Source organism: Vombatus ursinus, unplaced genomic scaffold (assembly GCF_900497805.2).
Source record: "Vombatus ursinus unplaced genomic scaffold, bare-nosed wombat genome assembly UNPS02014867.1, whole genome shotgun sequence".
Taxonomy (NCBI): Eukaryota; Metazoa; Chordata; class Mammalia; order Diprotodontia; family Vombatidae; genus Vombatus; species Vombatus ursinus.
In genome coordinates this window covers 1,392,113-1,405,950 of record NW_020954645.1, presented here as the reverse complement: position 1 = coordinate 1,405,950, position 13,838 = coordinate 1,392,113, and the positions used below count along the sequence as shown (strand labels likewise).

General features: G+C 42.8%; 2 protein-coding genes across 5 annotated transcripts in view; one reads left to right on the top strand and one right to left on the bottom strand.

Moving 5' to 3' along the window:
- Positions 1-10,968, bottom strand: part of JMJD4 (jumonji domain containing 4) — a 21,266-nt gene extending 10,298 nt beyond the window's left edge. The window contains exons 1-5 of the mRNA XM_027842140.1: positions 10,845-10,968; positions 9,872-10,435; positions 7,376-7,541; positions 3,798-3,923; positions 190-457 (exon numbers count right to left, since the gene is read on the bottom strand). Of these exons, the coding sequence (XP_027697941.1) occupies positions 190-457; positions 3,798-3,923; positions 7,376-7,541; positions 9,872-10,136 (825 nt within the window). The 5' untranslated portion in view covers positions 10,137-10,435; positions 10,845-10,968. The remainder of the gene's footprint in view (positions 1-189; positions 458-3,797; positions 3,924-7,375; positions 7,542-9,871; positions 10,436-10,844) is intronic.
- A 265-nt stretch (positions 10,969-11,233) lies between these two features.
- SNAP47 (synaptosome associated protein 47) overlaps positions 11,234-13,838 on the top strand; it is a 96,865-nt gene continuing 94,260 nt past the window's right edge. For all 4 annotated transcript variants that reach the window (XR_003567317.1, XR_003567316.1, XM_027842142.1 and 1 more), the window contains exon 1: positions 11,234-11,413. The gene's annotated coding sequence lies outside the window, so the exon portion shown is untranslated. The remainder of the gene's footprint in view (positions 11,414-13,838) is intronic.

The window sequence follows — 13,838 nt, the reverse complement described above, 5'->3', positions numbered from 1 at the left end:
AATTAAAGTCCGAGGCTGAATTTGAACTCAGCTCTTCCTAGCTCCAGGTCCAGTGCTAAGACAGAGTGTCATAAGTGTAAAAGAGAAGTCCAGATAAGGTGTTAGGAGATATCTGGGGTGGAAGAGATCATTTTTACCATGAGGAAAGAGAATAAAGGGAAGCTTAAAAGAGAAGGTTAAGGATCCTACCAGATTGTAAACCTGATGGTGCCACCCGCTGGGGACAAAGATCATTTCCCCTGCTTCCTGGATGATTTCAATGGGTGGACAGCATTTGGGGTACTCTGGGTGCACTTTGATGTCAAGGAGGGCAGACGAAGTAACATCGTAGGGCAGGTTCCCATGATGATCCCGAAGGCTCTCTTCTTGCCCTGGGGGGTAGAGCAGCCACCTCTTCCTTCCACAGACGTTGACCGACCAGCTATAGGAGCGGAAGACATCGGCGTGGAACGGGGTCCTGTGGAGTGAACCAAGGAGCTGCACAATGAATTTTAATTCAGTTAAAAAATCCCTGTGACACAAAACACGGAAAGTTTAGTCCCATCTTTCATATCCATAAAACCTTAACCAATCTTTCCACCACATGTGTCAAGGTAATACTGACGATCCTTCAAAATCTGTGAACATTGGTAGGAGAAAAATACCTATATGTGGGTTGTGTCTCCAACACTACCTGTGTGACCTGCAGTAAGTCATATATCTTCTCTGATTTTCAGTTTCCTCACCTGTAAAATGGGGCTGATACACTGTCTACAGAGCAGGTTGTGAGAAAAGTACTTTGTAAACCTTAAAGCACTTTGTGACCTGTTATTATCAGTAGCCTGCAAAAAAAGTTCTAATTTTATTGATAATCTTTTCCATTTACTGTTACAATTGTTACTTGAATAGTTCTTTCAGTCTTTTATTTAGCTTCTGCTCCCTTCTTAGGTCAAGTGATAAAATCTATACTGAGGAAAAATAGGCAAGAATAAGAAAAGGATTATGGGGGCAAAAGGGGGAATTTGGATTGTTAGACCTCAAATTACATTAATAAAGAGGTTATTACCAAAACCATCTGATACTAGATTTAAAAAAACCACAGAAAAATTAATTAGTGGACCAGCATAGTTAAGAATAGACCTACACATTTGGTCCTTAGATCCAAACTTGCAGCACTTGACAGGTGGGTGAATCCCAAATTGAGCTTAGGGATGTTCTAAAGAGTAGTGGCCACTCTTCTCTGGACTCAGGAAAGAAAGAGCTGCCGTGATTGCCTCTCATGGATGAGAAGGGTACATGATGGTCAAACTTAGGTCTGAGGGGATTTCAGTATAGATTGATTAACTAAATAAAATTCAGCCTACCTAGTCTGGGGTAGATTTTTTTCATATGCACTTACCTTATAAGGTAATTCTGAATTATTTTCTGAATTTGTGTATAATTGTAGATTCTGCTTTTCCTTTTCAATATCCTTCCAAAACATACTCTTATGGTTTGGAATGGAAATGAGAGGAGGAAAAAAAGAGAGAAGCAGATGCGAAGAAGGCAGGACCTGTGCTGTACAATGGTAGCAATGTCAGAAATAGAGGGTGGAGGGTATGTAAATATATATTGGATATACTAGATCTTTGGACTTGGGAAACCACAATCACTTAAGTTAGAGGCCAGGAATCGGCAATTTTAGTAAGGTGTACAAGGTGACAGAGCTCTGGGCCTAAAGACAATGACCTTTGGACTGGCTGTGAGAGGGGGAGGAGCTGGGGTCCTAAGTACCTGCAGATCAATGATTCCCAAGGACCAGGACCAAATCCTTCAGGGACCAGGGATATAGGATGCTTAGGATCTAGGCAAAGTAGAAAGGCTAGAGAAGGCACACTAGAAAACAGGGGAAATGGCCAATGATATGAGCAGAGGCATCAAGGTAGGAAACCACAAATGTTCAGAAGGAAATCAGCCTAGATAGAGTAGAGGATTTGTACCAGGGAACTCTGGGAGGAAAGGAGAGAAAAGTAGGTTCCTAACATTATAGAGGACAGGAAAATGTTGACATAAAGAATAAGGCATTTATTTCACAGCTATGAGGAAGCCATTGAAACTTACTGATGAGGTAACACTAATCAAAAGGAATGAAAAAAATAGAAAAGAAGGTGAAATATCTCATTGGAAAAACAACTGACCTGGAAAACAGATCCAGGAGAGAGAACTTAAAAAATTATTGGACTATCTGAAAGCCATGATCAAAAAAGGAGCCTAGAACATCATCTTTCAAGAAATTATCAAGCAAAACTGCCCTGATATTTTAGAACCAGAGGGCAAAATAGAAATTGAAAGAATCCACTGATCACCTCCTGAAAGAGATCCCCAAAGGAAAACTCCTAGGAATGTTGTAGCCAAATTCCAGAATTCCCAGGTCAAGGAGAAGATATTGCAAGCAGCCAGAAGGAAACAATTCAAGTATTGTGGAAACACAATCAGGATAACACAAGATTTAGCAGCTTCTACATTAAGGGTCCGAAGGGTATGGAGTATGATATTCCAGAGGGCAAAGGAGATAGGACTACAACCTAGAATCACTTACCCAGCAAAACTGAGTATAATCCTTCAGGGTAAAAAATGGTCATTCAATGAAATAGGGGTCTTTCAAGCATTCCTGTGGAAAAGACCAGAGCTGAATAGAAAATTTGACCTTCAAATACAAGACTCAAGTGAAACACGGAAGAGATAAACAGGAAAGAGAAATCATAAGAGACTTATTAAGGTTGAACTGTTTACATTCCTACATGGAAAGATGATATTTGTAACTCATGAGTCCTTTGTCAGTATTAGGGTAGTGGGAGGGAAAAAATTATGTTTGTATAGATAGATAGATAGAGGAGACAGGGTGAGTTGAAGATGGAGCAGTGATATCTGGAAAATAAAATTAAGGGGTGGGAGAAGATTATACTGGGAGAAGGAGAACGAGAGAAGTAGAATGAGGTAAAATATCTCACATGAAAAAGACAAGAAAAGGCTTTTACTGTGGAGGGGAAATGCGGGAAGGTGAGAGGGAATGAGTGAATCTTATTCTCATAGAATTTGGCTTAAGGAGGGAATAACATACACAATGGGGTATGGAAATCTATCTTACCCTACAGGAAAATAAGGGGGAAAGGGGACAAGAGAACGGGGGTTGATAGAAGGGAGGGCAGATTGAGGGAGGGAATAATCAAAAGCAAACACTTCTGAGGAGAGACAGGGTCAAAAGAGAGAGTAGAATAAATGGGGGTAGGATAGGATGAAGGGAAATATACTGAGCTTTTCCACAACATGACTACTATGGAAGTGTTTTGCAAAACTGCACATGTATAACGTATATTGAGTTGCTTGCCTTTTCAATGAGGGTGGGTGGGGAGGCAGGAAGGAAGAAAATTTGTAACCCAAAGTTTTAAAAACACTTGTTAAAAATAAGAAAAAAAAATTAAAAAAAAAAAAGAAACTTACTGATGAGGAAAGTGATGGTGAAAAGCAGTATTGTAGCAAAGATGTCTCCCTGGGGCACTGAAGTGATCTCGGGTCATAAAGGCTACCCCAGCACAGCCCAGGCTCTAGCAGGTGCTATCACATTGGGAAGGCCTGCACTACAGGCCTGGAGTCACAGTGTCTGCTTTCAGAGGACCAGCCTAGCAAGGAGCCAAGAGGCTCACTGTGGCCATGGCAACCCATGAGCCTGGCAGGAGTGTGCAGAATAGACTGGAGAGAGCAGAGCCTGAAGCACCCCATAGAGCTGAAGACACCCCTCGCACCCACCACCACCCAAAGAGTCCCAAACACAGCTTTACCACGATCCTTTTGGCCCCATGTAAACAAAACGATAATCATCCACTGCCAGTTCATCCCAGTACTCGTTCAGCCAATCAGATGAGAAATATACAGGTGTGGTGTAGATGTGTTGATCTGGGAAACTCCTTAAAAAAGAAAAGATAGGGTGAGAGAAAACATTCGAGGAGGTTGCCCCATGCAGTTCTACAGGCTCTGGTGCCCATCTTCTTTATTTGGATACATTTTCCTAAATGCAAGCGCTGTCCTCGACCCCCCTTCTTTCTCACGCCTTGACTGCGTCTCTGACACATCCTCTCATACAGCCACCATGCCGCCATCACCTCTTACTAGAGTACTGTGATGGGCTCCACATTGGCCTCCTGCCTCCAGGTTCTCCTTTCTCCAAAGACACCTCCTCTTGGCTGCCAAAGTGAGATTCCTAAAACACAGACCATGTCTGACCACATCACTCCCTGGATCAATATAAATACAAACTCTCGGTTGGCATTGAAAGCCCTTCACAAGCTGGCTCCAATCGACTTTTGTAGGTTCCTGTTACACATGCCTCCCCTTCACACATGCTGGTCTAGCCAGATTGGCCTCGTTGTTTCCCACACATGCCACGCCCTCTTCAACCCCTACGGTCCCCCATGGTTCCTGGAATATACTCCTTCCTCACTTCCACTAGTTAGAATCCCCAGTTTCCTTCAGGTTCAGCTCAAGTAGCACCTCCTACATGGACGCCCCAGGGGCTAGTGCATCCTCTGTCCTCCAAATTACTTTGTAGGCATGTTATTTCTCCAACGGAATATAAACTTTCTGAAGGCAGGGGCAATTTAATTTCTGTTCCTGTGCAAGGACAGAGAACTCTCTGTCCCTTCGTCTTTTGTCCTCTTAACTGATAATCAATGGGGGAAGCACGGTCAGGGCTCCTAAACTCTACCTCTAGAGAATCATCTCATCTAACCTAGAACCCTTAGAAGAAAAGTAGCCCACTGCCCCTTGGGGACCTGTGATTTAACTGGTATCAGGAACTCTCAGACGAGTAACCTCCCTCTACCCATGCAGATCAGCACCTTCTCTGCCAATTACAGCTTTAAGAGATTGGTCTGGAGCACCAAGAGGCTAAGCTGCCCAGGGTTACACAGCCAGTATGTGTTAGGACTTGAACCCTTGGGATCCTGAGGTTGTCTCTAGCACCTACACCATGTTGCTTACTTTTCACACAGCCGGTGCTTAATAAATGCTTGTTGATTGACAGTATAGATACCAATTGTAACTTTCTGTTAGCAAGAACCAGTTGACTTGGGCATGGATTGGAATTCTACAATATAAGTTGATTCACAGAGGGCAGTATGGTAGAGTAGAAAGAACACTGAATAATCAGAAAACCTAGATTCTAGTCTCAGCTTGGCAATGAACTATGTAAAGCTGGAGAAATGCCTCAGTTTCCTTATCTGCAAAATGAGAGAGAGTTGGACTAGATGGCGTCTAATGCCTGTCTCTCACATGGACAATTTTTTTTTTTATTTTGGTGAGGCAGTTGGGGTTAAGTGACTTTCGCAGGGTCATCCAGCTAATAAATGTCAAGCGTCTGAAGCGTCTGAGGCTGGATTTGAACTCAGGTCCTTCTGACTCCAAGGCGGGAGCTCTATCCACTGCGCCACCTAGCTGCCCCTTCACATGGACATTTTGCAATTCTGAATCAAGACTGTGTTTTGTACCTAGCTCATTATTTCTAAAGAACACTTTGCAAACAAAAAAAAAGAAAAGAAAAAAAAGAGAATCATCTGCTGTAGACCAGCATGTGACAAGAATCTAGGCAAGTCAACAGAGACAGATGGACAGACCCTCAAAAGAAGGGAGGCTACTGAAAGACAGTGTGAGGAGCAGTGGGGAGCAAGGAGTATGCCCAATCGCTCATTTTCTCCTTTTCACTCCCTTTCAATCTTTACTGCTCTGGTAAAGGCAGATGGCTTAGTAAGTGATTTGAATATAACTGTATATACAACACTTGCATAGGTATTATAATTCAACATGATGTCTTCTGCTATAAATATGCTTGGTAGACAAGGTTAAAATGATCACCCAGACCTTTTCTCTACTTTTTAACATTACTGTAGAAAATCACTATTTCTGTCAACACTCTCTTGCTCAAAAACCCTAATGGCTCCCCATTGCAAGAAGAGTAATTGTACGACTTCTGTACAGAAATGTACAGAAGGCCAACAACACCTGGTAAGTACAACACCTGGTCTTAATCCACCTCCCTCACCCTCTGCCTCAGCTAGTCTAATGTATTCAAACCTAGCATACCCATTACCATCTCTCTGCTCAGTGTCTGACGTGTCTGGAGTATTCTACCTTTTAGTATATTAATTCATTAATTTGTTCATCAAACATCGACTGAGCATGATTTATATGCACAGCACTAAAGTAAGTAGTATAAGGCATAGAGATGAATAAGATACGGCAGGTCAGTCTAGTAGGGAGAGCTGAACACAAACAATATTACAAGCAGAAGGTAAAGTGTTATGAGACAGATAGAAAGTGCTCTGGGTGTGATCATCTAAGGCCACTGGCAACAGGGAAGGTTTCACAGAACTGGCATTTGAACTGAGCCTTAAAAGATTTTGACAAATGGAACTCATGAATTCTTATTGGACCACTTAAGCCTCTTCTGAAATCTGTCTCCTCTGAACTTCTATTGTACATAATGTTTCTTTTATTTTAAACCTATTTATTTTTGAGCATTCATTTTTTAAAAAATTTGAGTTTCAAATTCTCTCCCTCTCCTGCCCCTCCCTCACCCACTGAGAAGGCAAGAAATGCTGTTCCTAGACTGTTTAAATTGGCACTTAGCACACGCTGTGTCAGAGTGACTTTTAGTCATCTCGTTACATTTACGTAGTTCTTCCATGACAGCTCCAGTTGTTTCAATAGTTTAGGGTACAATTCATCAGGGTCATTTGGGACAGTCAGGTGTTTTCTCTTATTATCACTTCCCTTCATCTTGGGCTTCAATGAATCATGTAACGTCGGAGCAGGAAGGAACTTACCTAGTCAATGCCCTCAACTTTAAAGGTCCACATGAATAAATTTCTCTCATCACTTCCTCTACTTTGGAGATAAATTTATCAATATACAAACTGAGGCTTAATCAGGTGTTCCGATTACAGCTAAATATGATCTGAGATTTCCTCTATGGACAATATCAATGATAGGGATAAGGGAGGAGATGATTCCCATTTTAATTCAAATGTTTACCAGTTCACTGGCAGACTTCCTTCAGATACTAGGGTCACACTCTGAGAGTACATGGCCACACCATGAAGGCCTCCTCCCTAATCTCCCTTTCAGGCTGAGGTCAGGTGCCATTTCATGAGAAAAGCCTTCCTTTAGTTATTACTGCTCTCTCTCTCACTCCTCAAATTACCTTATTTATCTTCGTTAAATTCTACTCATGCCTTTTGCTTTCCCATCACAGTCGATTTCTGGTGCTGAATAAATGCTTGGTGAACTGGATTTATCCATTTTTAGAAAACTGACAAAGGTCAAGTCACTACTTGGTAGTTTAGGGACAAGCTATGCCTTTTACCTACACAGATGCCAGTCCTTGAGGTAGAGACATCCCTTGGGAGAAGAGTAGTTGCCCTGGATGTATTCTTTCCAGTAGTTTATGTACTCCCTCAGTGGGATCTGTTCTTTTGGATTAGAGTTGTATTCCTGGACATTGCAGTTTGCGACAGGAACTACTGCATCTCCTGAAACAAACAGAGATCCTTCTTACCAGCTTGCTGGAGGAGAGCACTAGCTGAGAAAAACTCTTGGCATCTTAGCTGCTCCTACCTCCTCAGCCCTTCCCACTCTCCTCCAGAGTGCCTTTGCCCCTCTTCTGTCTTCCTACTAGAAGATAGGCAGTTACACAGAGTCCAGGACAGAGCATGTAAGGAAGACCCATACTCAAATCCCACCTCAGGCAGTTACTAGCTGCATGACTCTGGGCCAGTCACTTAACACCTGTCTGCCTCAAGTTTCCTCAACTGTAAAATTGGGATAATAACTGCACTTACTTCCCAGGGTTGCTGAGTGGATAAAATGAGAAAATATTTGTAAAGCCTGTAGGGCAGTGTCTGGTACACAGTAAATGCTCAATAAATGTTTCCTCCCTACTAAAGGCTGTTCAAGAACTTCCCCCATGACCCTATCAAAAATGAATAAATCTACGATCCTCTGGACACTCCGGACTTTGGAACCTCCTTGTTGCTCCTACGGGCCCAGCACTTTAATTACTACATTAACACATGGTCCCTGTACTGAAAGAGCCTAGCCCTAGGATATAATTAGGGAGAAAAGACAAACACATGTAAACTAATATATTACCTTTTATTTATATTAGTCACTCAGGATCTTAAGAGTACACAGCTAGCAACTACACCAACTCTGAGATAATAAAAAGCACAGCTGGATTTCAACAGGTTATGGGGAGGACTTTTTTTTAAAATCAGATTTGTGATTTCACTGGTATATGGAACTCAAAGAACTACTCCATAAAGGTCTAGTCTGAGAGTTGCTTGGGGCTCCTAGGGATTAAGTGACTTACCCAGGATCACTTAGTCAATGTGGGAAGACTGGAAGAGAGGAATGGTGGCAGGTAAATGAGTGTAGTGTGGGATGGTGTAACACTAGCCCCAGGAGATCAAATGCAGGGGTATGAATCTCATTAAGTTACCTCAGATATGCTACTGCACAAGTAGCTATGTTACCTTAGATAAATCACTTTGAACTTTGGTTTCCTCATCTATGAGATGAATACACTACTTGCTAGGCCTACCTTATCCTCAACGTAGTGAGGCTTAAGAGGAACAATGGATGTGAAAGCACGTAAAGTGCTATAAAAACTTAAGCTGTATTGATCTCATTTTACGTTCCTTTGATGGAATGACTCCCTACCTATGTTCAGCAGTGAGTGAATTTATTTTTTATTTTTATTTTTGACTTATAAGGTTTTATATATTATATATATATTTTAGGTTTATTTTTTGAGTTACAAGCTTTCAACACTCTATGTTTTATTTCACATTCATTTTATTCCTTTTTTTTGGCCATTTGCTTGTGTCCTTTCCTCAAAAATCATCCTGTAAATTCTCTGAAAGTAAGGACTACATCATGGGTGGGGCACCTGTGGAGTGAAGGCCACACATGGCCCTCTAGGTCCTCAAGTATTACCCTTTGACTGAATCCAAACTTCACAGAACAAATCCCCTTAACAAAAGTATTTGTTAAGGCAGCTAGGTGGCGCAGTGGATAGAGTTTCAGCTTTGGAGTCAGGAGGACCTGAGTTCAAATTCAGCCTTAGACACTTGCCACTAGCTGTGTGACCCTGGGCAAGTCACCTAAGCCTGATTGTCTCAGCAAAAAAAAAAATAAATAAAAATAAAAAAATATAAAAAGGATTTGTTCTGTAAAACTTGGACTCAGTCAAAAGGCTGCACCCAAGGACCGAGGCCACATGTGGCCTCGAGGTTGAAGATTCCCCCTGCTCTAGATCACTTATATTCTATTGGGTAATTCCTCAGAGTACATCTAGACCCTGCTTTAAGAAAACTGAGAAACACATAAATCAGATCTTGACTATATCATTAAAAAGTAGCTAGTAAATTAAAGCCACTGAGCTGCTATTATAGACTGGCTTCATCTCCTGAGATTGCAGAGCTGATTGTCTCAAGGAAGTGGAAAGGCCCCTGGACTTGGCAGTCAGGGGACCTAGGTTCTAATCCTAGCCCTGTCAGGTACTACCTTGAGACCTTGGGCAAGTCACAATCTCTATAGGCACTCCCTTACAGCTCTAAATCTATGGTCCAGTCACCAGAAAGCAGGCCTGTGAGCCTCTTTTTAACGAAGGGGCTCCCTCTGTGTGTCTCGCTTCCTTTGTGTTGTGTGTCCTTAGGAAAGTCTTGTCTACACTCCCAGATCTTGTGTCCGTGACAGCAGGGACTTGTTAACTGACTGTTGAAGGTGTTTTCCTCTAAGGATAACAATACCCATCAGCGTTTGCCCCTTACACGGAACCACTTCTGGCTGAAATGCTTACCAAAATTCCAAAGAAGGTGATCAAAGTTAGGTTTCCCATCCTGGGTCACCCAGTACTTTCTGCTTTCCCAGCCCGTGGTGAAGGCAGAAGAGAAAACACAGGGGACATTTGGGAGCAGGTAGCCTTTGAAAAAGTCCAAGTAAGTGAAAGATTCTGCCTTGATATAGTCCACACTGGCATGGGGTTGGCAAAACCTCTCATAGGCCAGTGGTGGTCTCTGTCTGCCAAAAAACTTGCTGGCATATACATAGGTTTCCCAATCCATTTCGACCTAGACACCACCTGGGCACACCAGGTGTGAGGCTAGTTCCTGTTTGACCAAGAGGCCATTCCAGCTTTCATTTCTCTACCAGGCTCAACACTCTGGGGAAATTGTTTCCAGCCAGATTTCTGGACCCTTCTGGCTAAGGGGAGGCTTGCAATGCTTTAAATGGTGCATAAGTATTCCCACAAACAAAGGATGTTTCCAAAGCATAAGCAGGAAGGACGGGAAACCAGGAGGCTCTTGCTGGGGACCCAAGGCGGGTCGTCATGAGGAACTCGCTGCAATGACCTAGCAGGAACCTAGGAGAGGAGGAGGAAGGACAGAGGAAACAAGTCAACAGCGTCTCTGAACTTCAGCCCTGGGGGGACGTAGCTCCTTCATACGTAGCTGATTGCATGTTGTCTCTCCCTCCATCCCCCACCCCCAACAGGCCGAGAGCAGGGCCCATCTCGTACATTTCTTTGTATCCCCAGCGCTTCGCCCGGGGCCTGGCACACACTAGGCGATTAATAAGTGTTTACTATCTGACATCACCCAGTCCAAACGCGTTATTACAAAACAAACAAACAAAAAACGACCAAAGGCCCAGAGAGGGGGTGAGACTCGCTGGAGGTTTCACAGCAAGTGATGGGCAAGGCTGGGATTCGAACCGGGGATTCGGGACTCCAGGCCCTAGCTCTTGCTCTACACATGTTTGCTTCTACTTACAAAAATTAAAAAAGTTTCCTCCAGGCGCGGCGGTTCTGATTGCAACGCCGGTACCTTCTAAGAGAGCACCGCCACAACAGAGAGAGAACACAGGGTGATCACCTGGCACCTCGCACTGCGGTCAGGCTTCCCGCGCCTGCGCAAGACCGCCTTCTGACTCCGCCCCTCCAGCTGCGCCACTTCCGATCTGGGCTAGTACGGGTCGGGAGAGGAGGGAAGCCACCTAGGAACTTTGAAGCCTGGGTGTGTGACGTAAAATCTAGCGCGACGCCGAAGGGCAGGGATACTGCAGCTTCCGCGCTCCAGGCGCTCGGATTTGGCCGCGTGCGTACGCGCTCTGCGCTCTGACTCCGCCCCCTGCCGGCGGCGGCGTGCTCTGGACCGGAAGCGCGCCTGGCGACGACAACAACAACAGGTATCCTCCCGGCTCGTTTGCAGACGATTCGTCACCCGAAGCAGCCCTGGACTGTATTTAACCTGCACCCTTTACAGTCCGCGCAGACTTCGAGACGTTTGGTGGCACCCCCTGCTTCGGACGTCTCTTCCTTCTGCCTTCCATCCAACCTTCGGTACGTACGTCGTTCCGTGGCCTCGCTCCCGCCCTCCCCCCGCGTTGCTATGGTGATGGAACATTTTCCCCCTCGCCCCAGGCAACGGGGGTAGATGTGGGAGTGACGGGGCAGCCCACTGTCACCCAGCGAGTGCGAGTGATGGGGGGAGTGGGGGGAAGAAAGAGCACCCACCATCTGTTCCACCTTTTCTCTTACTCTAGGCACCCCCTGCCCTTCCACCTACTCTTTTCCGCCACTCCCTCATTCCCTTCTTCCTTTAAACCTAGAGAGAGGAGGCCCTGTATTGAGGGTTTGGGAGGGGAAAGAGAGAAAGGAATTGGAGGAGGGGGTTCCTGGTGGAAGTGGGGGAATGGAGATGTTGGCAGGTATTTGGACAGTTTAGGTGTGTAGAGGTAGAGAGGGAAGACTTGGAGCCAGGGGGTAGAGCAGTATTGGACGATGTAGGAGGTGGTAGAGGATTATAGTGAGGAAGGAGGCATGAGGGGTGAGGGTAAATTAGGAGGCGGATTCTAGATCGAGAGTAGAGGAGAGGGGGTTGAGGTGGAGATAAAGTGGGAGAGAACTTGGCAGGGGGGGGGGGATGGAGACATCATGTTGAGACTGTGGAAGGTAGATTTAGGTAGTGTGCCATCCCGTATAGCAACATTTTTCCTATCATGTTGGACTGATTCAGTGAGGGATTCTTTGTGTTGAGTCTGATGGAACCGTAATAACTGTAGGTTATGTCAGAATAGTGAGGCAGATAGGAGAGGATAAAAAAAAAAAAAAGCACCTGGCTTTAAGGCCTGGCATATAGCAGGTAAGAGCTTTTTTTTCTGTATAAAGGCTAATGTGATTCTGGGTAGGTGAAGCCTAGAGAAATTTACCCAAGGTTACACAGGTGTGGAGCATAATGCCTGGGCTCCCAGAACTTCAAGGAAACCTGGTATCCAGGTGAACAGAGAGGTTTTCATTAAGGAAACATTTCTGTTTCCAGTACTTAGCAGCACAGTGCCTGTTGCATAGTAGATGTGCTTAATAAATGTTTATTGATTGTTTTCTTAAAGGTAGTTGGTCCATAGTCCAGCCACTAACCTTGAGAAAGGTGAGATTGCCACTTTTTCTTGGAAACTATATTAGACTTCATAGGATCATTGATTTACTATTGAGAGGGACTTTAGAGGTCACAGAATCCAGCCCCTTGAAGGTCATCTCCTCTACTCCTAAAAAGAGAATTTATTTACTTTTTTAACTTTTGTTATAAATTTAACCAACTACTATGAACATTTCAATTAAGGAGAAAGAACAAAAGATTATAACACCATCAAATTCTGTACATAGTTTTGTTTTTTAAAAGTATATTTAAAATAACTTAGTAACAATTGCCCTATTTGTATCCATTAATTCCTCTAGTTTTTTTTTAATAATATGACCCTTTTATGTTTATATTATATTTAGATCATATATCAGTTTGGAACTTATGATATAGAAGATACTGGTTTAAGTCTAATTTCTGTTAGATTGTTATCCAATTTTCCATGTAGTTTTGGTTGAATTGTCTTTAACCCAATTATCCATTGTCCCTGGATTTATCACACAGTTTGTTTGAGTGCTTATGAGTCTTGTTTGCTTAATCTGTTCCATTGATCAACTTTTCTATTTTTTTTTAGCCAGTGCCAAATAGTTTTGATAATTCCTGCTTTATAGTATAGTTTGAGATTTGATACTGCTAGGTTCCTTCATTCTCACTTTTTTTCATTGTCTCCCTTCAGATACTTGAAGTCTTGTTCCATTAGATGAATTTTGTTATTATTTTTTCTAGTTCTGTAAAGTAACCTTTTGATAGTTTGGTATGATTCTAAATCTGTACATTAATTTAGGTTGTGTCATCATTTTAATTATTTTGTCACAGTACAACTATCAACAATTAATATCTCCAATTGTTTTTCTTTCTTTATTTTTGTAAACAGTAATTTAATTATATTCATGTAAGTGTTGACTATATCTTGGTAGGTTAACTCCCAGATATTTTTCGTATCTTATAGATATTTTGAATGGAATTTTCTCCTGTTGGATTTTATGTAGAGGCTAATGATTTTCATGAATTTTATTTTATATCCTGATACTATCTGAAGTTGCTGTTTTAAATAAGTAAAATTTGTATTTAGTTAAATTTCATGGGTTATCAAAGTAAACTATCATAGCACCTGAAAATAGTAACAGTTTTATTTATATGTGCCTGTATTTGTTTCCTCAATCTCTTTATCTTGTTTTATTGTAATATTTAGCATTTCTAGCAAATAATATTGGTGACATTGGCCATCTTTGTTTTAGCCTTGATCTTATTGGGAAAACTTGTGTTTCTCTATTACCCACCCCCCTTTTTTTTAGTAGATGGAGAAATGAGGCTCAGAGAGGTTAGAATACTTGCCAGAAGTCACAC